At 44.8% G+C, this 25,895-nt stretch overlaps 1 protein-coding gene across 1 annotated transcript in view; it reads right to left on the bottom strand.

The window, feature by feature from the left end:
- frem2b (FRAS1 related extracellular matrix 2b) overlaps positions 1 to 25,895 on the bottom strand; it is a 116,304-nt gene that overhangs the window by 13,446 nt on the left and 76,963 nt on the right. The window contains exons 9-18 of the mRNA XM_036961304.2: positions 19,600 to 19,749; positions 9,333 to 9,542; positions 8,652 to 8,849; positions 8,256 to 8,420; positions 7,803 to 7,985; positions 7,478 to 7,608; positions 7,063 to 7,218; positions 6,489 to 6,692; positions 5,719 to 5,950; positions 5,259 to 5,590 (exon numbers count right to left, since the gene is read on the bottom strand). Of these exons, the coding sequence (XP_036817199.2) occupies positions 5,259 to 5,590; positions 5,719 to 5,950; positions 6,489 to 6,692; positions 7,063 to 7,218; positions 7,478 to 7,608; positions 7,803 to 7,985; positions 8,256 to 8,420; positions 8,652 to 8,849; positions 9,333 to 9,542; positions 19,600 to 19,749 (1,961 nt within the window). The remainder of the gene's footprint in view (positions 1 to 5,258; positions 5,591 to 5,718; positions 5,951 to 6,488; positions 6,693 to 7,062; positions 7,219 to 7,477; positions 7,609 to 7,802; positions 7,986 to 8,255; positions 8,421 to 8,651; positions 8,850 to 9,332; positions 9,543 to 19,599; positions 19,750 to 25,895) is intronic.

The raw sequence follows: 25,895 nt of genomic DNA, 5'->3' as shown, positions 1-25,895 counted from the left end.
ATGCACCAGCCCTCCGGTGGCAGCCCCTCGCACCAGGCTTCCTGTGCGTGTCCAGAGCCCAGTACTCCCTGTTTCTCCTCCCCGCACTCGCCCTGAGGTGCGTGTCCTCGGCCCAGTACCACCAGTGCCGGCACCATGCACCAGGTCTACAGTGCGCCTCGCCTGTCCAGAGCTGCTAGAGTCTCCCGCCTGTCCAGAGCTGCTAGAGTCTCCCGCCTGTCCAGAGCTGCTAGAGTCTCCCGACTGTCCAGAGCTGCTAGAGTCTCCCGCCTGTCCAGAGCTGCCAGAGCCGCCAGTCTGCAAGGAGCCGCCAGAGCCGCCAGTCTGCAAGGATCCGCCAGAGCCGCCAGTCTGCCAGGATCCGCCAGAGCCGGCAGTCTGCCAGGATCCGCCAGAGCCGCCAGTCTGCCAGGATCCGCCAGATCCGCCAGAGCCGCCAGTCTGCCAGGATCCGCCAGAGCCGCCAGTCAGCCAGGATCCACCAGAGCCGCCAGTCAGCCAGGATCCGCCAGAGCCGCCAGTCAGCCAGGATCCGCCAGACAGCCAGGAGCCGCCAGGATCCGCCAGAGCCGCCAGTCAGCCAGAGCCGCCAGAGCCGCCAGACAGCCAGGATCCGCCACAGCCGCCAGTCAGCCAGGATCCGCCAGGGCCGCCAGTCAGCCAGGAGCCGCCAGGGCCGTCAGTCAGCCAGGAGCCGCCAGGGCCGTCAGTCAGCCAGGAGCCGCCAGGGCCGTCAGTCAGCCAGGAGCCGCTAGAGCCGTCAGTCAGCCAGGAGCCGCCAGAGCCGTCAGTCAGCCAGGAGCCGTCAGTCAACCAGGAGCCGCCAGAGCCATCAGTCAGCCAGGAGCTGCCAGAGCCGTCAACCAGCCTGAGCTACCTCTGTCACGCCCTGGCCTTAGTTATCTTTGTTTTCTTTATTATTTTGGTTAGGTCAGGGTGTGACATGGGGGATGTGTGTGTGTTGGCTGTTTTTTTTTTTTGTATATTTATGGGGCTGTTTCCTTTCTAGGTAGTTTGTAGGTCTATGGTTGCCTAGATTGGTTCTCAACTGTCTATCGTTGTCTCTGATTGGGACCATATTTAGGCAGCCATATTCTGTGGGTACTTTGTGGGTGGTTGTCTTCTGTCTTTGTGTCATTGCACCAGATAGGACTGGTTCGGTTTTCACATTTGTTTTGAATTTTGCAGTGTTCTTGTTTATCGTCTATATTAAACATGTTGAACTCTAACCACGCTGCATTTTGGTCCTCCTCTCCTTCAGCGGAAGAAAACCGTTACAGAAATAGAGAGAGGGGCGGAGAGAGAGATAGTGAAATAAATAGAGAGACGGGGGGGAAGAGAGAGATAGTGAAATAAAAAGAGAAATATAGAGTACATACATTACATCAAACTCTGCAAGGTGCATTTAAACATCCACACACTTAAACATCCAACAAGCAGGGAGCTTCCAAAAGGTCCCTAGTACTGGTTTATATATAGGCCTATACTAAACATTTACAAGCGGCCTATCTGTATGGAGCTTGCATATACCTCATGGGAACAGTATTCAGACCCACTCATAACTTTACAAATACCTCATGGAATCAGTATCCACTCATTCCTTAACAAATACCTAATTTGATCAGTCTCTACTCATAACTTGATATATGGTTATGGCTTGGATAGATTCATGTGATTAAGAGCGCAACAAAGATAGCAGGTGACATACCTATTACGTTGGCTTATGTAGGGCTTCAGTGAGTATTACTACCAGTAGACAGCATCATACCACTTAATATACACTGATCTTTCCATGACATAGGCTGACCAGGTGAATCCAGGTGAACACTATGATCCATTGTTTATGTCACTTGTTAAATCCACTTCAATCAGTGTAAATGAAGGGGACGAGACATGCTAAATAAAGATTTTTAAGCCTCGAGACATTTTTTAAATGTTATTTAACAGTTAAGAACACATTCTTATTTACAATGAGGGCCTCGGAACAGTGGGTTAACTGCCTTGTTCAGATTTTTACCTTGTCAACTCGGGGATTCAATCTAGCAACCTGTTGGTTATTGGCCCAAAGCTCTAACCACTAGGCTACCTGCTGGATTGTGTATGGGTGTCATTCAGAGGGTGAATGCGCAAGACAAAAGATTTAAGTGTCTGAACGGAGTATGGTAGTACGTGCTAGGTTCAATTGTTTGTGTCAAGAACTGCAACACTGCTGGGTTTTCACACTCATCAGTTTCCCGTGTGTGTTAAGAATGGTCCACCACCCAAAGGATATCCAGCCAACTATGGGAAGCATTGGAGTAAACGTGGGCCAGCATCCCTTTCGACACCTTGTAGTCCATGTCCTGACAAATTGAGGCTGTTCTGAGGGCAAAAGGGGGTGCAACTCAATATTAGGAAGCTGTCTCTAATGTTTTGTACATTCAGTGTAGATACACAGTGCTGTACTGTATTGGCTGTACTAGTACTACTGGAGCTCTTATAGATTCAAGAGGGTTTACATTGACGCTGACATTTACGCTGGCCACATTTCAGAGAGATGGTATCTTTTCAATAGAGTTGAATCCAGATATATGGCAACAATAGCAAACCATTCCATTTGTAACTGATGAATGTTTGGCTGTGTTATTCAATTACTGCTTTGTCAACCATTAAAATAAAACCATCCCATGCAATCAAGACATAACAATCCAGGCAGTTGATTTGTTCTATTGTACTTGAAACCCTTAAACAACAGCGAGACAAAGAACCAGAGAGAGAGAAAAAGAGAGAGAGACTGTAGAGAGATTTGAATGGCATCTGCTCCCTCCGGTGACATGAGAGTTACCTGTCTGCACTAGCTCTCCCTTCATGATGGGACCTGTCTATGCCCAGAGAGAGCGAGAGAGAGCGAGAGCGAGAGAGCGAGAGAGCGAGAGAGCGAGAGAGAGAGAGAGAGAGAGAGAGAGAGAGAGAGAGAGAGAGAGAGAGAGAAGAGGAGAAAAGTGAGAGAGAGAGAGCGAAAGAGAGAGAAGAGAGAGAGAGAATGAAGAGGAGAAAAGCGAGAGAGAGAGAGAGAGCGCGAGAGGAGAGAGAGTTAGAGTTAAGAGAACTGGTAGAACCCAGAGAGCTGAGGCATATGATTTGCTGTATGACCCGGACGCTGTCTGCTGAGACCTAATGGATTCCTGTGGTCTGATAAGCTGGGGACAAAGCCTCTCACCATGACACACAGACACAGAGAGACAGAGTCAGTCCCAGCACGGTGAGAGGCCAGCCTGGGGCCCCAAACTCGGTGTGACTCAGTCTCTCTGTAGCCCGCAACCTCTCTACTCAGCCCCCCCCAGCTTCCCAGTCAGTCGGTCGGCCCCTTAAGGGCCAATCATGTCAGAGAGAACACAGGGGCACAAATAATGATCCTCTAGACTAGAGCTGTTGTTGAGTCTTTATGTTTGTTCCGCCTGGCCACACTGATTGAAGCTTACAGTACAACTCACCTGTAAGACAGCTCATATGGATGTGACACAGGTAGTCGCTGCAGTAGGGGTATAGGGTTTCTGGGTGAATAGAGGCATGTCTATAGTACCTGGCGGGGTCTCATTCTCTTTGTTAGTTATGGATCTTACTTAAAACAACACAGTGATACTTAAAACAGTCTGTTATCACATGGCTGCCAGCGACTAGAAACAGCACATCAAACCTGCAGATAGGAGGGACATTGACAAAGGTAAACCAATGTTGGTACATGCTACTAAGGCAGACCCTGACATTCAGGATTACTAAGTGGTAATCAACTCCAACCTCTCCCACAAAGCTCTGTCTTGTCCGAATATGAACTTCTTTCAGTTTCAGGGTAAACAAAGGGGCTAACGCTGGATTGGAACCTGCCAGAAGGAAAGTCATAAAGTGTGGAGAAGGTTTACTTTAGAAAAGAATGATGATGACTGCCTCCATAAAATATCATTATCTTATACTTCCTATGTATCATAACTCAGTCACATATTCTTCCATTTACAGTCTCATTTATCTTGCGAAATGAATTTCACTTTACATAGAATTTAGTGATATTCCATGGAGTTGGTGTCTTTTCAACCAAACATTATGAATAACCTTAAATTGGATAAGCAGTTAGCCTCTCGTAAATTCTACATGCACTGTTGATTTACCATGCCCTTTGCTCTCTCTCTCTGCAGGCATCTCTTCTCTCTGCTGTCATCTCTTCTTTCTGCAGGCATCTCTCTCTCTCTCTCTCTCTCTGCAGGCATCTCTCTCTCTCTCTTGCTCTCTCTCTCTGCAGGCATCTCTCTCTCTCTCTGCAGGCATCTCTCTCTCTCTCTCTGCAGGCATCTCTCTCTCTCTCTCTGCAGGCATCTCTCTCTCTCTCTCTGCAGGCATCTCTCTCTCTCTCTCTCTCTGCAGGCATCTCTTCTCTTTCTCTCTGCAGGCATCTCTTCTCTCTGCAGGCATTTCTTTATGACCGCAGCCCACTTAATGAAGTGTTAGTGAACTAATAGACTGACTGGGATTTAACTACACTGAAGTGACTGGAGGTTTCCAAGGGAAATCTACATGACAGGAGCACTGAAGCATGTGACCAGGGTTTAAGATCTCCACTCAGGGAGGGTTAGGGAGGGAAGTAGGGAGGAAGTTTAAGGGAGAGTGTAAGACCTGTAAGAGCAGTCCCTCCCTCAACGCAGCAGCAGCTGTTTAAAGAGCACAGTAAAGAGCAGAAGGTTTTAATGCCGTGAATGTTGGAGACGGCATTTTGACAAGATAAGTAGTAGGCCACATGAGGAGTTGTGGGAATCCATAAAGCACTGTGTTTGGTTAGTTATTAGTGGTGAGGTTAACATGGGGTTAAGAAGAACATTGTCTGAGAGGGGCATCTCAAGAGGTAGCTAACAGATAAGTGGCTGCAAAGGATTGTGTCTGTGAAAAGGAAAATTACAAGAACTGTTATAGGAAAGAACTGGAGGACAAATACTGAGCAAGTATATTTCTCTTCCAAAGAAATCACCATAACATCTCTTCCCAAGAAATCACCATAACACCTCTTCCCAAGAAATCACCATAACACCTCTTCCCAAGAAATCACCATAACACCTCTTCCCAAGAAATCACCATAACACCTCTTCCCAAGAAATCACCATAACACCTCTTCCCAAGAAATCACCATAACACCTCTTCCCAAGAAATCACCATAACACCTCTTCCCAAGAAATCACCATAACATCTCTTCCCAAGAAATCATCATAACATCTCTTCCCACACACTGCTCTCACCTGTCCGTCTGTACCGATGGTCCCTCCACAGTCTGACAGTAGCTCAGACATGTCATAGTAACTAGTGAACTCCCATAGACAGGCCTCTAGGTTGAGATTCTTGTAGAAGCGCAGTACGCTGGATCCCCTCAGGGGGGTGCTGTACTGGTAGGGAGAGGTCTCCCCGATCACCTCAGGGTTCTTGGTGGCGTTGGTTATGAAGCCGTGGCGGGTCTTGACCTCGGTGTAGTCCAGCAGGTTAGAACAGCGGTGGTTCCCCACACGAGTACCATCAGGACTCAACGTCAGCTCAAAGTTAGACATAGGACGGGTGGAGACCACAGGGAGCATGCCTGGGAGAGGAGAGAAGAGAGGGGAGACAAGGGGTTAGGAGAGAGAAAGGCGAGGGCGGGAAAGAGAGAGAGAAATAGAGAGGGAGAGAGAAAGAGAAAGAAGATAGAAGTCTCTCTGTGTTCTTCACCGTCTATGTGTGGCATGGTGACAGTGATCTTGATGAGGTTGGGGTGGTCTGGGTCCTCTGCTCCGGTGTAGCGTAGCTTGGCAGAGAAGGGCTCAGCGCCCACTGTACCCACCACACGAGGCTGGCACATACCATCCTCTATACTGATGGAGACTATGAAGCTGCTGAGTTCCAGGCCCTCGTCTCCGTTAGAGTTCACAGCACGAGCTGCACACTGCACCCTAGAGCCAGCCTGGAGGGAGAGACACACATCTCACATCAATACAGTCAACTCAGTCGCATCAATACAGTCAACTCAGTCGCATCAATACAGTCAACTCAGTCGCATCAATACAGTCAACTCAGTCGCATCAATACAGTCAACTCAGTCGCATATATACAGTCAACTCAGTCGCATATACAGTCAACTCAGTCGCATATATACAGTCAACTCAGTCGCATATATACAGTCAACTCAGTCGCATATATACAGTCAACTCAGTCGCATCAATACAGTCAACTCAATCCCATCAATACAGTCAACTTAGTCACATCAATACAGTCAACTTAGTCACATCAATACAGTCAACTCAATCCCATCAATACAGTCAACTCAATCCCATCAATACAGTCAACTCAGTCACATCAATACAGTCAACTCAATCCCATCAATACAGTCAACTCAATCCCATCAATACAGTCAACTCAATCCCATCATTAACTAAATCATTCACTTTAGTTTCAACTCGTTGTCTGAGTCAGTCCAAATTCAGTGATAATGTGTTCTCTACCTGGAAATAGACAGAGTCCAAGGTGATGATCTTGGAGGAGGAGAAGAAGGTATCAAAGTCCACCTCTCTCATGGAGCTGGTGACCCCGTCCAGGCTGGTTGGAGCGCTGACCAACCATCGATAGTGGGTCAGCGTGTCATTGATGTGCTCGCTGATGCAGATGGAGCCAGTCTTGTCGTAGTCAGGGTACTTAGGGTTACAAGCCTGAGAGAGGGAGGAGAGAGGAGACCGTGTTTGGGAATGAGGCAAAATATACTGTAATGTGTAGGGAAAATGTGCATTGTTCGTCAACATCACTCATCTTCAATATCAAATTAAATCCTAACTGAATCCTAATTGACATATTCCTAAGCCAAAGAAAAGCCAAAGACTTGGTTTTTTATGCAAATTAAGAGCAGACAGTGAATACAATGATGCCCTGGCCTATGTCCTAAATGGCATCATATTCCCTATATAGTGCACTTCCCTATGGGACTCTGGTCAAAAGTAGGTGCATAAAACAGAGAATAGGGTGCCATTTGGGACGAAACCCTGGACTGGGAGGTTAAAAGCCGTGATAAACCATTCTCCGTACCGTGACACAGACGACGGGGTAGCCTGCCACTGGGGGGGTGTGTCTGGCTCTGGAGGTGTCGTCATACTGCAGTAGGGAGAACACCTGGGGGACGGAGGGGAAGGTGACGTCCGCCATGCTGATGGTCTCCTCTATGTAGATAATGGCCTTATTCATCTGAGGACAGACAGCACATAAACAGATCAAAAAGAAAAGTGTTGTTAATGTATCAGGGGCGACTAACGCAACAACTAAACTTCTCTCTTGTTCTTGTCCCTCAGCTCTCAAGTCGAAGGTAAGTGAAGTGTACTCGTGCACATGCGCAAATACTCTGCGTGACTGCATCGCGCTTATCTGCCATATTCTCCGTTCATCCTGCTACTTGGGTCAACGTCATATTGCTGAGTCTATGTGATGTTATTGTACCAGTCCTCACCTGCGTCTCAGCCACCATGTTCTCATCAGGTTTCAGGTGGACCGTGAAGGCTTCTCTCATCTCTCGGACTCCATCATACAAGATCTCCACCTCGATGTAGTGCTCTGTGTCACCCTCCTTGAACTCAACGTCTGGGGTAAACAACAACATGGCTGTAGGTTAAACAGGAAACATCTATACACTGCAGATACTGACGGGGTTACCTTATCAAGTTGATTATTTATATAGTATTAGGGTCAGGATATTTTCCTAATCAGATCACATTATCAGGAAAAACTCATGGCCTTATTGACGTGAGAGGTTGATGTGTTGTAATATTTCTCACCTTCAGATACAGGATGGTAGTCCTCTCCGGAGGTGGCTGATCCGTCCTTGGTGTGGACGCGGACCACAGAGACCTTGGAGGTGTCTCCTACCCTCAGCACTGGGATCTTCACCATGGACACCTGGCCTGCCCCGCTAGGCTCACTCACGCTGAACTTAGTCTCCCCAAACTTGATGATGGCCTCTGGGGATAACATGGATGAGGGTCACAGAGCCAGACATGGAGCAGTGTGATAGGTGATATGAACTAAACAAGGTGACAGACTAACAGAGTAGAATGAGTTGTGAATGACACACACCAAAACAAGTCAACAGGATGCAGACTAGCAGATCATGAATTTGAGAAAAAAATGTATAAAGTAATGTAATAAGTATCTGTGACTATTATAGAGTGTGCAACTTATTTTATTGTCTCCAGATGAAATTATTCCATCTGTGAGTCAGTCAGTCTTACTGTCTGCGTCATCCATGATCTTGACCAGAGTCTCGTTCTGTTTCCCGATGGACGCTCCGAACGGAGACTCACTGCGGGGCGACCCCAACAGCAGCCTCAGCTCCTCCTCCTCCTCATGCTCCGTGTCATCAACCAGAGACAGAACACACGGCTTCTCCACCTCCCCTGGAGAGAGAGGGGAGAGATAGAGAGACGGAGATGGGAGGAGAAAAAGAGAGAGAGATTGAGATTGAAAGACATTATCAAAAAGGGGTAACCAGTTGTTGAAAAATCTAATGTTTTGAAGGGTTCCAAAATGCACAGAGAAACTATACCCTTTTGGCCTATGAGGTGTTTCTTGTGTCAGTGTGTTTCCTGGTCTTCTACAGTCTTTTACAGAAGAGATTTCAGTGTTACCTGGTAAGAAGGTGATGATGGAAGCGTCCGTGTTGGGTCGTTCGTTGAAGTCCATCATGACCTGAGCGGTGCCCTGTCTGGTGTAACAGCGGACCGTTGACCTGTAACTGATGTCTCCACTACGATACACCACGACTGAGATCTGACCGGAGTTCTCATGCCCCATGTGCATGGCATCACGGAACTGCACCTTGGGCACTGTTAGAGGACAATCACATCAACAAATCATCTACGTTAGATCAAGTGCATCGTGAAACAGTGTTGATCATAACCATGACATAACGCTCATAACTGTCTACAGCTGATCTTATAATGCACTATAAGCCTTTAAAAAGGCTTTATAAATGCTTTGATAAGGACACTTACAGTAACGTGATACCAAAGCTTTAGGTGGCAGCGTTGCTCAATCACCTTTATTGGTGTTGATGTGTTTCAGAGATGCCCTGTTTTGTCAGAGCAAGGTATGATAGGTTTTCAAAACTCCTGAATAAAATACCATTGCTCATATTAATCTATATTAGATCTCATTGATAATTAGACGCATCCTAACAAATCAGATAGGTTCACTCACAGTCAGAAACGTTGTGACTAGGACTGTGTCCCAAATGGCACCCTATTCCCTACATAGTGCACTAATTTTGGCCAGAGCCTATGGACCCAATATCAGCCCGATTCACTCACGGTCGGAGACGGAGTCGTTGATGAGGATGGTGGCCTTCCCCGGTTCTCCCAGGATGCCGTTCATGGGCATGCGGAGGACCAGCTCGAATGTCTCGGTCCCCTCCAGCACCGGCTGACCCAGGTCATCCAGGATGGTCACCCTGAACGTCTGCTGGTTGACCCCCGGGGCAAAGTCCAGGTTACGACTGATCCCTACGTAGTCAACACCGGCTAGAGGAGCGAGAAATGAGAGAGGGATGAGAGGATTAAAGTATTTGATGATATTTTAACACCTGGGGCTGTATGTATCAAGTGTCTCAGAGAAGGAGTGTTGATTTCAGATCAGGTCCTCCCTGTCATGAAATAATCGTATTCATTATGATCTAAAAGACAAAACTGATCCTAGAGCAGCAATCCTACTCTGAGACACTTGATTCACAGTAGTATAATCAGTAGCGGTGAATGTAAATATCACAACATGTTTATCAAATGTTGCTTCCTCTCAACAGTACATAGCAGTGAAGGAGCACTAGGAATCTGTGTGAGGATTAACACTGCAGTAGTGTGAGACATCTGATATCTCCCTAGGCCCCCGGGAGGGTGTAAACATGTTCTTCATCCACTCAGAGATATGAAGAGGCAGGGTGTTGATGGCATGGCCTTTACCCCCATGACTGCTTCCTGTACCGCTGACCTAGGGTGCGTCCCAAATGGCACCCTATTCCCTATATACAGTGCCTTGCGAAAGTATTCGGCCCCCTTGAACTTTGCGACCTTTTGCCACATTTCAGGCTTCAAACATAAAGATATAAAACTGTATTTTTTTGTGAAGAATCAACAACAAGTGGGACACAATCATGAAGTGGAACGACATTTATTGGATATTTCAAACTTTTTTAACAAATCAAAAACTGAAAAATTGGGCGTGCAAAATTATTCAGCCCCTTTACTTTCAGTGCAGCAAACTCTCCAGAAGTTCAGTGAGGATCTCTGAATGATCCTATGTTGACCTAAATGACTAATGATGATAAATACAATCCACCTGTGTGTAATCAAGTCTCCGTATAAATGCACCTGCACTGTGATAGTCTCAGAGGTCCGTTAAAAGCGCAGAGAGCATCACGATGAACAAGGAACACACCAGGCAGGTCCGAGATACTGTTGTGAAGAAGTTTAAAGCCGGATTTGGATACAAAAAGATTTCCCAAGCTTTAAACATCCCAAGGAGCACTGTGCAAGCGATAATATTGAAATGGAAGGAGTATCAGACCACTGCAAATCTACCAAGACCTGGCCGTCCCTCTAAACTTTCAGCTCATACAAGGAGAAGACTGATCAGAGATGCAGCCAAGAGGCCCATGATCACTCTGGATGAACTGCAGAGATCTACAGCTGAGGTGGGAGACTCTGTCCATAGGACAACAATCAGTCGTATATTGCACAAATCTGGCCTTTATGGAAGAGTGGCAAGAAGAAAGCCATTTCTTAAAGATATCCATAAAAAGTGTCGTTTAAAGTTTGCCACAAGCCACCTGGGAGACACACCAAACATGTGGAAGAAGGTGCTCTGGTCAGATGAAACCAAAATTGAACTTTTTGGCAACAATGCAAAACGTTATGTTTGGCGTAAAAGCAACACAGCTCATCACACTGAACACACCATCCCCACTGTCAAACATGGTGGTGGCAGCATCATGGTTTGGGCCTGCTTTTCTTCAGCAGGGACAGGGAAGATGGTTAAAATTGATGGGAAGATGGATGGAGCCAAATACAGGACCATTCTGGAAGAAAACCTGATGGAGTCTGCAAAAGACCTGAGACTGGGACGGAGATTTGTCTTCCAACAAGACAATGATCCAAAACATAAAGCAAAATCTACAATGGAATGGTTCAAAAATAAACATATCCAGGTGTTAGAATGGCCAAGTCAAAGTCCAGACCTGAATCCAATCGAGAATCTGTGGAAAGAACTGAAAACTGCTGTTCACAAATGCTCTCCATCCAACCTCACTGAGTGCGAGCTGTTTTGCAAGGAGGAATGGGAAAAAATTTCAGTCTCTCGATGTGCAAAACTGATAGAGACATACCCCAAGCGACTTACAGCTGTAATCGCAGCAAAAGGTGGCGCTACAAAGTATTAACTTAAGGGGGCTGAATAATTTTGCACAACCAATTTTTCAGTTTTTGATTTGTTAAAAAAGTTTGAAATATCCAATAAATGTCGTTCCACTTCATGATTGTGTCCCACTTGTTGTTGATTCTTCACAAAAAAATACAGTTTTATATCTTTATGTTTGAAGCCTGAAATGTGGCAAAAGGTCGCAAAGTTCAAGGGGGCCGAATACTTTCGCAAGGCACTGTATATACTTTTTGACCCGGATCAAAAGTAGTGACCTATATAGAAAACATTCAGGACCAACCCTGCTATGGACATCTGACCCACAGACCCAGCTATGTGTTTCTGAACCAGCGTTGTGTGTACCTTCGCTTGGGACTGTATTATAAAGCTACTTGTCTGCTTGGGACTGTATTATAAAGCTACTTGTCTGCTTGGGACTGTATTATAAAGCTACTTGTCTGCTTGGGACTGTATTATAAAGCTACTTGTCTGCTTGGGACTGTATTATAAAGCTACTTGTCTGCTTGGGACTGTATTATAAAGCTACTTGTCTGCTTAGGACTGTATTATAAAGCTACTTGTCTGCTTGGGACGGCATTACCACTTAATCTCAACAGATTAGATAGGATAGAAACAATATTTTGCTGCGGGCAGGAGAAGAGAGAATTAAGGAGTGAGAGGGAGTAAGAGAGATAGTGGGGAGGGAGGGAGAGAGAAAGGGGGAGGGAGGGAGGAGGTGAAAGAGGAGTGAGGGGAAGGAGGAGTGCTCGGGGGCAGGTGATATGAGGAAGGCTGCAGGCAGGGAGAAGGTTTTACTTTCAGGAGCTATATATACAGTATAGTCTCTCTATCCAGACTTAAACACCAGAGTGTGAGGGATTCAGTCTACATTCCTCTGTCTTCACTCAATCCAGCTTTATCACCAACATTGTTCCCAACCCTGTCCCTCCCAGCCCTGTAGGCCTACCCTCCTCTGTACCTTCCAACCCTGTCCCTCCCAACCCTGTAGGCCTACCCTCCTCTGTACCTTCCAACCCTGTCCCTCCCAACTCTGTAGGCCTACCCTCCTCTGTACCTTCCAACCCTGTCCCTCCCAACCCTGTAGGCCTACCCTCCTCTGTACCTTCCAACCCTGTCCCTCCCAACCCTGTAGGCCTACCCTCCTCTGTACCTTCCAACCCTGTCCCTCCCAACCCTGTAGGCCTACCCTCCTCTGTACCTTCCAACAGCTACCAGACTGGGGTTGCGTACCAAATGGCGCCCTATCCGCTATGGGTCCTGGTCAATAGCAGTGCACTACAAAAGGAATAGGGTAACTATAGGATGCAGCTGGGGCTGAGCAGAGCCCTTCCCCTCTCCACTAATGTTTACATTCAGAGGTCATATAACATCCCAACACATCCAGCCTGTGATGCTCTGGGCGTTCTCTCTACTTCCACAACACCAGAGTGACAGTCAGACAGACTAACCCTGAGGTGGACTCTGGGCGTTCCCTCTACTTCCACAACACCAGAGTGACAGTCAGACAGACTAACCCTGAGGTGGACTCTGGGCGTTCTCTCTACTTCCACAACACCAGAGTGACAGTCAGACAGACTAACCCTGAGGTGGACTCTGGTCGTTCTCTCTACTTCCACAACAACAGAGTGACAGTCAGACAGACTAACCCTGAGGTGGACTCTGGTCGTTCTCTCTACTTCCACAACAACAGAGTGACAGACATACAGACTAACCCTGAGGTGGACTCTGGTCGTTCTCTCTACTTCCACAACACCAGAGTGACAGTCAGACAGACTAACCCTGAGGAGGACTCTGGTCGTTCTCTCTACTTCCACAACAACAGAGTGACAGTCAGACAGACTAACCCTGAGGAGGACTCTGGTCGTTCTCTCTACTTCCACAACACCAGAGTGACAGTCAGACAGACTAACCCTGAGGTGGACTCTGGGCGTTCTCTCTACTTCCACAACAACAGAGTGACAGTCAGACAGACTAACCCTGAGGAGGACTCTGGTCGTTCTCTCTACTTCCACAACAACAGAGTGACAGTCAGACAGACTAACCCTGAGGTGGACTCTGGGCGTTCTCTCTACTTCCACAACACCAGAGTGACAGTCAGACAGACTAACCCTGAGGTGGACTCTGGGCGTTCTCTCTACTTCCACAACAACAGAGTGACAGTCAGACAGACTAACCCTGAGGAGGACTCTGGTCGTTCTCTCTACTTCCACAACAACAGAGTGACAGACATACAGACTAACCCTGAGGAGGACTCTGGTCGTTCTCTCTACTTCCACAACACCAGAGTGACAGTCAGACAGACTAACCCTGAGGTGGACTCTGGGCGTTCTCTCTACTTCCACAACAACAGAGTGACAGACATACAGACTAACCCTGAGGTGGACTCTGGGCGTTCTCTCTACTTCCACAACAACAGAGTGACAGTCAGACAGACTAACCCTGAGGTGGACTCTGGGCGTTCTCTCTACTTCCACAACAACAGAGTGACAGACATACAGACTAACCCTGAGGTGGACTCTGGTCGTTCTCTCTACTTCCACAACACCAGAGTGACAGTCAGACAGACTAACCCTGAGGTGGACTCTGGTCGTTCTCTCTACTTCCACAACAACAGAGTGACAGACATACAGACTAACCCTGAGGAGGACTCTGGTCGTTCTCTCTACTTCCACAACAACAGAGTGACAGACATACAGACTAACCCTGAGGAGGACTCTGGTCGTTCTCTCTACTTCCACAACAACAGAGTGACAGTCAGACAGACTAACCCTGAGGTGGACTCTGGTCGTTCTCTCTACTTCCACAACACCAGAGTGACAGTCAGACAGACTAACCCTGAGGTGGACTCTGGTCGTTCTCTCTACTTCCACAACAACAGAGTGACAGACATACAGACTAACCCTGAGGAGGACTCTGGGCGTTCTCTCTACTTCCACAACACCAGAGTGACAGTCAGACAGACTAACCCTGAGGTGGACTCTGGTCGTTCTCTCTACTTCCACAACAACAGAGTGACAGACATACAGACTAACCCTGAGGTGGACTCTGGTCGTTCTCTCTACTTCCACAACACCAGAGTGACAGACATACAGACTAACCCTGAGGTGGACTCTGGTCGTTCTCTCTACTTCCACAACACCAGAGTGACAGACATACAGACTAACCCTGAGGAGGACTCTGGGCGTTCTCTCTACTTCCACAACACCAGAGTGACAGACATACAGACTAACCCTGAGGAGGACTCTGGGCGTTCTCTCTACTTCCACAACAACAGAGTGACAGACAGACAGACTAACCCTGAGGTGGACTCTGGTCGTTCTCTCTACTTCCACAACAACAGAGTGACAGTCAGACAGACTAACCCTGAGGTGGACTCTGGTCGTTCTCTCTACTTCCACAACAACAGAGTGACAGTCAGACAGACTAACCCTGAGGTGGACTCTGGGCGTTCTCTCTACTTCCCCAACAACAGAGTGACAGTCAGACAGACTAACCCTGAGGAGGACTAAAGCATATTGTTCCACCTGGTTAACCTTCCCTAAGCTCTATATGACTCTTTAAACACAGCGGTAAAGCCAGTGTGCTGTAACACAAATACATTGTATTGTAGTACAGTACCCTGTGTGAGAGCAGTGTGTTGTATTGTAGGGACAGGGACTGGAGCACCTACCTTCAGCAGACAGTGTACTGTCATAGACATTCAGTGTGCTGTGTTGTTGCGTTTTTTAAGGGGTGGATCAGCTTTAATATTGCAGAAAGATTGTTGCTTCCATCAATGTAATTTTCTGCATAATTTCCAATACCCCATATATTTTATGGCTAAAAATATATATACATATACAGTTGAAGTCGTAAGTTAACATACACTTAGGTTGGAATCATTAAAACTCGTTTTTCAACCACTCCACAAATGTCTTGTTAACAAACTATAGTTTTGGCAAGTCGGTTAGAACATCTACTTTGTGCATGACAAGTAATTTTTCCAACAATTGTTTACAGACAGATTATTTCACTTATAATTCACTGTATCACAATTCCAGTGGGTCAGAAGTTTACAAACACTAAGTTGACTGAAAATTCCAGAAAATTATGTCATGGCTTTAGAAGCTTCTGATAGGCGAATTTACATAATTTGAGTCAATTGGAGGTGTATCTTGGTTGGAGGAGCCCTTGGTTTTCTATGGTGTAGTAGGTCAGGGCATGACTAGGGGGTAATCTAGTATATTTATTTCTATGTTGGTGTGCTTGGTATGGTTCCCAATTAGAGGCAGCTAGAAATCGTTGCCTCTAATTGGGGATCATATTTAGGTAGCCTTTTTCCCACCTGTGTTTTGTGGGATATTGTTTTGAGTTTGTGCATGTGGCACCTCTGATGTCACGGTTAGTCTTTTTGTTTGGAAGTTTCGCGTAAATAATTACGTGGAACTTTAATCACGCTGCGCCTTGGTCTGTCTCTCCACACAACCGTGACAATACCTGTGGATGTATTTCAAGGCCTACCTTCAAAATCAGTGCCTCTTTGCTTGATATCGTCGGAAAAGCTAAAGAAATCAGCCTAGACGTCAGACAAATATTTGTAGACCTCCACAAGTCTGGTTCATCCTTGGGAGCAATTTCCAAATGTCTGATGGTACCATGTTCATCTGTATAAACAATAGTACACAAGTATAAACACCATGGGAACACGCAGCCGTCATACCGCTCAGGAAGGAGACACGTTCAGTCTCCTAGAGATGAACATACTTTGGTGCGAAAAGTGCAAATCAATCCCAGAATAACAGCAAAGGACCTTGTGAAGATGCTGGAGGAAACAGGTATGAAAGTATCTATATCCACAGTAAAAACGAGTCCTATATCGACACAACCTGAAAGGCCGCTCAGCAAGGAAGAAGCCACTGCTCCAAAACCACCATAACAAAGCCAGACTATGGTTTGCAACTGCACATGGGGTCAAATATCGTACTTTTTGGAGAAATGTCCTCTGGTCTGATGAAACCAAAATAGAACTGTTTTGCCATAATGACCATCATTATGTTCGGAGGAAAAAGGGGGAGGCTTGCAAGCCGAAGAACACCATCCCAACCGTGAAGCACGGCGATGGCAGCATCATGTTGTGGAGGTGTTTTGCTGCAGGAGGGACTGGTGCACTTCACAAAATAGATGGCTTCATGAGGGAGGAAAAACATGTGAATATATTGAAGCAACATCTCAAGACATCAGTCAGGAAGATAAAGCTTGGTCGCAAATGGGTCTTCCAAATGTACAATGACCCCAAGCATACTTCCAAAGTTGTGGCAAAATGGCTTAAGGATATCAAAGTCAAGGTATTGGAGTGGCCATCACAAAGCCATGATCTCAATCCTATAGAAGATTTGTGGGCAGAACTGAAAAAGTGTGTGCGAGCAAGGAGGCCTACAAACCTGACTCAGTTACACCAGCTCTGTCAGAAGGAATGGGCCAAAATGCACCCAACTTATTGTGGGAAGCTTGTGGAAGGCTACCCGAAACGTTTGACCCAAGTTAAACAATTTAAAAGGCAATGCTACCAAATACTAATTGAGTGTATGTAAACTTCTGACCCACTGGGAATGTGATGAAAGAAAAAAAAGCTGAAATAAATCATTCTCCCTACTATTATTCTGACATTTCACATTCTTAAAATAAAGTGGTGATCCTAACTGACCTAAGACAGGGATCACCACTTCATTTTAAGAATGACATTTCACAATCAGAAGCTTCTAAAGCCACAACATAATTTTCTGGAATTTTCCAAGCTGTTTAAAGGCACAGTGAACTTAGTGTTCACTTAGTGATACAGTGAATTATAAGTGAAATAATCTGTCTGTAAACAATTGTTGGAACAATTACTTGTGTCATGCACAAAGTAGATGTCCTAATTGACTTGCCAAAACTATAGTTTGTTAACAAGAAATTTGTGGAGTGGTTGAAAAACGAGTTTTAATGATTCCAACCTAAGTGTATGTAAACTTCCGACTTCAACTGTCATACACGCATACACACACACACACACACACACACACACACACACACACACACACACATTTGCAAATTATGGTGGAAAATAAGTATTTGGTCAATAACAAAAGTTTCTCAATACTTTGTTATATACCCTTTGTTGGAAATGACAGAGGTCAAACGTTTTCTGTAAGTCTTCACAAGGTTTTCACACACTGTTGCTGGTATTTTGGCCCATTCCTCCATGCAGATCTCCTCTAGAGCAGTGATGTTTTGGGGCTGTTGCTGGGCAACACAGACTTTCAACCCTCCAAAGATTTTCTATGGGGTTGAGATCTGGAGACTGGCTAGGCCACTCCAGGACCTTGAAATGCTTCTTACTAAGCCACTCCTTCGTTGCCCGGGCGGTGCGTTTGGGATCATTGTCATGCTGAAAGACCCCGCCACGTTTCATCTTCAATGCCCTTGCTGATGGAAGGAGGTTTTCACTCAAAATCTCACGATACATGGCCCCATTCATTCTTTCCTTTACACGGATCAGTCGTCCTGGTCCCTTTGCAGAAAACAGCCCCAAAACATGATGTTTCCACCCCCATGCTTCACAGTAGGTATGGTGTTCTTTGGATGCAACTCCGCATTCTTTGTCCTCCAAACACAGCGAGTTGAGTTTTTACCAAAAAGTTATATTTGGTTTCATCTGACCATATGACATTCTCCCAATCTTCTTCTGGATCATCCAAATGCTCTCTAGCAAACTTCAGACGGACCTGGACATGTACTGGCTTAAGCAGGGGGACACGTCTGGCACTGCAGGATTTGAGTCCCTGGCGGCGTAGTGTGTTACTGATGGTAGGCTTTGTTACTTTGGTCCCAGCTCTCTGCAGGTCATTCACTAGGTCCCCCCGTGTAGTTCTGGGATTTTTGCTCACCGTTCTTGTGATCATTTTGACCCCACGGGGTGAGATCTTGCATGGAGCCCCAGATCGAGGGAGATTATCAGTGGTCTTGTATGTCTTCCATTTCCTAATAATTGCTCTCACAGTTGATTTCTTCAAACCAAGCTGCTTACCTATTGCAGATTCAGTCTTCCCAGCCTGGTGCAGGTCTCCAATTTTGTTTCTGGTGTCCTTTGACAGCTCTTTGGTCTTGGCTATAGTGGAGTTTGGAGTGTGACTGTTTGAGGTTGTGGACAGGTGTCTTTTATACTGATAACAAGTTCAAACAGATGCCATTAATACAGGTAACGAGTGGAGGACAGAGGAGCCTCTTAAAGAAGAAGTTACAGGTCTGTGAGAGCCAGAAATCTTGCTTGTTTGTAGGTGACCAAATACTTATTTTCCACCATAATTTGCAAATAAATTCATTAAAAATCCTACAATGTGATTTTCTGGATTTCTTTTTCTAATTTTGTCTGTCATAGTTGAAGTACCTATGATGAAAATCGCAGGCCTCTCATCTTTTTAAGTGGGAGAACTTGCACAATTGGTGGCTGACTAAATACTTTTTTGCCCCACTGTATATACATACTTTTTTGAATATACCTTTATTTTCCCCCGCAAACCCTACCACCCCTCCTCCAATTGGAGTAAACTAATAAACAATAACACTTAGGCTTCTACTTTCAGTTTATAAATATTATACACATTTTACAGACAATCTATTTTACAACAGTTATATTTTGTTTGTTTTTAGTCCTTCCTCTATTTCTGATATCCATCCAGTTTAATTTCTATCTGTAATGGTGCTCGTTCACAACATTTCTGAACCTATATACATTTTACAGACCCTGTACATTTTACATTGGTTATCTTGTTGTTATTAGTCCCACCCTTCAGCTCCATTCAACCCCTCCCATCTATCTCTTAACACCATCCATATTACATTTATATTTGCTATATATTATTCAACTGTGCTGTGATGCTTCACAAAAGTACTGAACCTTTCTATTCTCATAGCTTCTACAGATTGTAAATTAAAGGTAAACATTTTTGCTAAAATAATTATTATATTATTGATTGATTGACTAGGACTTTTCAAATCACCCAGTATTGCTAGGTAAATTAGTTATAGGTAAATGTTGCAATTCTTCAGCCATTCCTGGACCTGTGACCAAAAACGAGCTACGTATGGACAGTACCAAAATAAATGATCTAATGACTGTATTGTCTCTACCTTCAGCAGAGACAGGGTCTGTTTTCCTGGAGCGTACAGTGACCGTGGCTGTTTTAGAGAGGTCAGTGCCTGTCCTATACACCTTGACCTCCACATAGCCATCACTCTCATCCACACGGTAGTCTGTGTCTCCGAAGTAGAATCCTGGAGCTGTGGAGGAGAGGAAACACAGGAAGATGCCGTACATCAGGATCTTGTTTGAGTCAGTTTCACAGCTGGAAACCGTCTGATGTAACTTTTGAGTTGAATTTGTAATAACCCACATTTCAAATACAGTTACTTCTGACGACATAGCTAAATGACTGCACATTGAGCCACTAGCCGGCACTAAACTCAACACTAGTCATTTCCAGCACTTATAGTCCCTGCATTACAGTATGGTACATTTGAGGGGATGTTATTACAGAATATAAATGTAAAGACTAGAAGCCTGAAGGCATCCCTCTATTTCCGTGTCTGGTTGAAAGGAGTGCAGTGTAGTCGACTGTGGTAGAGGAGTGTATGTGTGTGTGTGTGTGTGTGTGTACACAGAGGAGTTGGAGGATTCCAGGCCCGCCTGTCTGCAATTAGTACTTTCCTGAGCCCAGATTCCGCTGCAGTCAATCTCCCCCACACTGTTCTGTTCCTCTGACTCTCTCTCACCCTCTTCTTCTCGCTCTCTTTGTTCCTCTTTCCCTCTCTGTACTTTGCGTGCTGTGAACTGGGCTGTCTCCTGGGAAGTTTCTGTCAACTAACATCACAGCTGACTCAAAAAACCAGAAACACAGGGAGGGTGTTGATTGAGTGTAACGGCCCTCACAGTAAGAGCGGGACCCTGGGCTCATTTACTGTATGTTCTGGGAAAATAAACAACTTTGAGGTAAAATTGGAGTGGCAGTTGTTGGCTCTGAATTATTTCAATGAGGGCTTTACTCATTTTGTGTGTGTGTGAAAATGGATCAAACCAACCCTTCTCTCCAGACTACTGAACAGCAGAAGCCTGGTCCATCACAGAGGAACTGGAGTTATACACTACCATTCAAAAGTTTGGGGTCAAAATGTCTTTGTTTTTGAAAGAAACACTTTTTTTTGTCCATTAAAATAACATCAAATTGATAAGAAATACAGTGTAGACATTGTTAATGTAAATGACTATTGTAGCTGGAAACGGACGATAATTAATGTAATATCTACTTAGGCTTACAGATGCCCATTATCAGCAACCATCACTCCTGTGTTCCAATGGCACGTTGTGTTAGCTAATCCAAGTTTATCATTTTAAAAGTCTAATTGATCATTAGAAACCCCTTTTGAAATGAAGCCAGCACATCTGAAAACTGTTGTTCTGATTAAAGAAGCAATAAAACTGGCCTTCTTTAGACTAGTAGAGTATCTGGAGCATCAGCATTTGTGGGTTCGATTACAGGCTCAAAATGGCCAGAAACAAAGAACTTTCTTCTGAAATTCGTCAGCCTATTCTTGTTCTGAGAAATGAAGGCTATTCCATGCGAGAAATTGCCAAGAAACTGAAGATCTGGTACAACGCTGTGTACTACTCCCTTCACAGAACAGCGCAAACTGGCCCTAACCAAAATAGAAAGATGAGTGGAAGGCCCCGGTGCACAACTGAGCAAGAGGACAAGTACATTAGAGTGTCTAGTTTGAGAAACAGACACCTCACAAGTACTCAACTGGCAGCTTCATTAAATAGTACACGCAAAACACCAGTCTCAACTTTAACAGTGAAGATGCAACTCAGGGATGCTGGCCTTTTAGGCATAGTTCCTCTGTCCAGTGTCTGTGTTCTTTTGCTCATCTTAATATTTTCTTTCTATTGGCCAGTCTGAGATATGGCTTTTTCTTTGCAACTCTGCCTAGAAGGCCAGCATCCCGGAGTCGCCTCTTCACTGTTGACGTCAAGACTGGTGTTTTGCGGGTACTATTTAATGAAGCTGCTAGGTTCTGTCCCAAATGGAACCATATGTCCTATATAGCACACTATTTTTGACCAGAGAGAGGCCAAAGAAGTGCCCTACACAGGACGGCATTTCAGCCACAGTGAATTCATGAATGAATTCAATGGTGGTGATATCCCCACAGGCATATACCCTGTTTCCATGACGATGATGATCACACATTTAGGCTGTTAGTTAGCTGGGTTTCTCATCTCAAAGTGACACAGATAAATAGGAAGATAGGAGAGGAGGAGAGCAGAGAGAGGAGGAGAAGAGGCTAACACTGACTGAAAAATAGCTCTGCATAGAACTAATCTGTCCATCTGATAAAACAATACTGTAGCAGTACTGTAATAGCACTGTAGTAACTAAAGTTTTTTTTATTTTTATTTATTTATTTTACCTTTATTTAACCAGGTAGGCAAGTTGAGAACAAGTTCTCATTTACAATTGCGACCTGGCCAAGATAAAGCAGAGCAGTTCGACAGATACAACAACACAGAGTTACACATGGAGTAAAACAAACATACAGTCAATAATAAAGTATAAACAAGTCTATATACAATGTGAGCAAATGAGGTGAGAAGGGAGGTAAAGGCAAAAAAAGGCCTTGGTGGCAAGGTAAATACAATATAGCAAGTAAAACACTGGAATGGTAGTTTTGCAATGGAAGAATGTGCAAAGTAGAAATAAAAATAATGGGGTGCAAAGGAGCAAAATAAATAAATTAATTAAATACAGTTGGGAAAGAGGTAGTTGATAGGGCTAAATTATATGTGGGCTATGTACAGGTGCAGTAATCTGTGAGCTGCTCTGACAGTTGGTGCTTAAAGCTAGTGAGGGAGATAAGTGTTTCCAGTTTCAGAGATTTTTGTAGTTCGTTCCAGTCATTGGCAGCAGAGAACTGGAAAGAGAGGCGGCCAAAGAAAGAATTGGTTTTGGGGGTGACTAGAGAGATATACCTGCTGGAGCGTGTGCTACAGGTGGGAGATGCTATGGTGACCAGCGAGCTGAGATAAGGGGGGACTTTACCTAGCAGGGTCTTGTAGATGACATGGAGCCAGTGGGTTTGGCGACGAGTATGAAGCGAGGGCCAGTACTCCTTTTATCTGATGCATTGACTTAATATAAATAAACACTGCAAGAGGAAATTATACATGAAGAGCTTTTCAAAGCATGTGAAATAATACGGTGTGAAGCAAAATGACTGATATCCATGTTTATCAGACAGGCTGATATCCATGTTTCTCAGACAGGCTGATATCTATGTTTCTCAGACAGACTGATATCCATGTTTCTCAGACAGGCTGATATCTATGTTTCTCAGACAGGCTGATATCTATGTTTCTCAGACAGGCTGATATCTATGTTTCTCAGACAGGCTTCTCAGACAGGCTGATATATATGTTTCTCAGACAGGCTGATATCTATGTTTCTCAGACAGGCTGATATCTATGTTTCCCAGACAGGCTGATATCTATGTTTCTCAGACAGGCTGATATCTATGTTTCTCAGACAGACTGATATCTATGTTTCTCAGACAGGCTGATATCTATGTTTCTCAGACAGGCTGATATCTACGTTTCTCAGACAGGCTGATATCTATGTTTCTCAGACAGGCTGATATCTATGTTTCTCAGACAGGCTGATATCTATGTTTCTCAGACAGGCTGATATCTATGTTTCTCAGACAGGCTGATATCTATGTTTCTCAGACAGGCTGATATCTATGTTTCTCAGACAGGCTGATATCTATGTTTCTCAGACAGGCTGATATCTATGTTTCTCAGACAGGCTGATATCTATGTTTCTCAGACCGGCTGATATTTATGTTTCTCAGACAGGCTGATATCTATGTTTCTCAGACAGGCTGATATCTATGTTTCTCAGACAGGCTGATATCTATGTTTCTCAGACAGGCTGATATCTATGTTTCTCAGACAGGCTGATATCTATGTTTCTCAGACCGGCTGATATTTATGTTTATCAGACAGGCTGATATCTATGTTTCTCAGACAGGCTGATATCTATGTTTCTCAGACAGGCTGATATCCATGTTTCTCAGACAGACTGATATCTATGTTTATCAGACAGGCTGATATCTATGTTTATCAGACAGGCTGATATCTATTTTTATCAGACAGGCTGATATCTATGTTTATCAGACAGGCTGATATCTATGTTTATCAAACAGGCTGATATCTATGTTTATCAGACAGGCTGATATCTATGTTTCTCAGACAGGCTGATATCTATGTTTATCAAACAGGCTGATATCTATGTTTCTCAGACAGGCTGATATCTATGTTTCTCAGACAGGCTGATATCTATGTTTCTCAGACAGGCTGATATCTATGTTTCTCAGACAGGCTGATATCTATGTTTCTCAAACAGGCTGATATCTATGTTTATCAGACAGGCTGATATCTATGTTTCTCAGACAGGCTGATATCTATGTTTCTCAGACAGGCTGATATCCATGTTTCTCAGACAGACTGATATCTATGTTTATCAGACAGGCTGATATCTATGTTTATCAGACAGGCTGATATCTATGTTTATCAGACAGGCTGATATCTATGTTTATCAGACAGGCTGATATCTATGTTTATCAAACAGGCTGATATCTATGTTTATCAGACAGGCTGATATCTGTTTATCAGACAGGTGTAAAGAGATGTAAATGATTTATCTTCTAACACCTTATGTACTTATCTTGGACTCAAAGAATACCATAACACTTTTCAAGGATTGGATATCATCAACTCATTGTATTAGTCAGTTAGACAAGCAGAAGGAAAACTGTTAATGTAGACAAAGCCTGAAGATTGGTAGTTGAAGGCATTGTTGTCAGGTATGAAAGTGCTTTGAATTGGTAAAAGGCTTACAGGGTGCACACACAGGACAAATACACCTGTCCTCCTTTATCTAGGTCGAGAACAAACCTAGACAAAAGATATGTCACAAATGGCACCCTCTCCCTTATATAGTGCACTACTTTTGACGGGCTCTGGTCAGAAGAAGTGCACCATATAGAGAATAGGGCTCCATTTGGGATGCTACAAAGTGCGTGTGTGAGTCGAGATCAAACCTAGACAAAGAGTGTGCAGTGTCATGGTTTATGCAGCTGCCAGTGTCTTTCCCAAAAGACAAATCAAACAAGGCAGGCTTTAGACTGTCTCAGCTCATTCTCCACGCTACTGCGGTAATCAGATCTGTGTGTGTGCGAGAGTGTGCGCCGAGTCCCAGACTTGCAGCTGTAGTAATCAGATAAGGTTGGTTTGTACAGCAGACAAACACCATCTCCACCGGGGAGAGGTGTGGTATGGAGCCACCGGGGAGAGGTGTGGTATGGAGCCACCGGGGAGAGGTGTGGTATGGAGCCACCGGGGAGAGGTGTGGTATGGCGTGGGACAGTAAAACATGAGAATGCTTGTAGAGCAGAATTACAGTCTTGTATTTATGCAGTGCTGTTACTGGTCTGTAAATCTCCAAAAACACTCTAAGGTCTGTAAGGTATGATTATGGTTCTGGTGAGAGTGGGACGGGTCTGGGTCCTGGACGAGGATGAGAGGAGAAAAGAGTAGTGGGTTGACCCTAAACCCTGTTATTACCTCCCTGGACCCATCTGGACTCACCCGGATTCACCTGGATTCCAGGTCACACTGATAGCAACAGATGTGCTGCAGAATTTTAGGGAGAGGTAGCGTAGTGTTAACTATAGTGTTAACTGTAGTGTTAACTGTAGTGTTACAATTACAACTACACCTGCATGTTCAGCAAGCTCTACAGTAGGTCAGTATCATTTCTGTATTCCAATAAAACCTACCACCCGTCTGTTAAACACATGATCCTAGTAAATAATGATTATAATCAGGCAGGGAAAGGCAGCTCCGGTCCTTGGGGGCCTGAGTGAAATTTTGTTCTGTTCAGCGTTTTAAACCTGGGAAACAAACCAGGTGTATGTACACCATGAGCGATCATATTGCTGGCAATAAAAAATGAAAAGCAGTAGACATCAAGTACCTGAGTTGCCCTTTACTGACTGAGATCATATACAGTCTACACACGGTACCGATAATACATTTTTAGTTGGGTTGTATCTCTGGTTGTGTTTGGTTAGAAGAGACACTGGCTGCATCTCCTGAATATCCAGCTCTAATGTACATCCTTTTCTCTGTGGAAGTGAAAGGGCTGGGAGTGGAATTCAGGCAGGGGGGAAAACAGTTACCTCCTAAGGCCCCTGACTCTTTAATGGGACCGGGTCAGCCCACCCTGGAGAGGCACAGCAGGACAAAGGACCCTCACTGGTAGGGACAGGTGCTACACATAAATGCACATACCATGCCAAAAGACCGCCAC

The sequence above is a fragment of the Oncorhynchus mykiss genome, chromosome 24 (genome assembly GCF_057628025.1).
Source record: "Oncorhynchus mykiss isolate SJ-2025 chromosome 24, ASM5762802v1, whole genome shotgun sequence".
Taxonomy (NCBI): Eukaryota; Metazoa; Chordata; class Actinopteri; order Salmoniformes; family Salmonidae; genus Oncorhynchus; species Oncorhynchus mykiss.
Note: the sequence above shows the minus strand (reverse complement) of the source record. Positions and strands in the feature narration are given on the sequence as shown.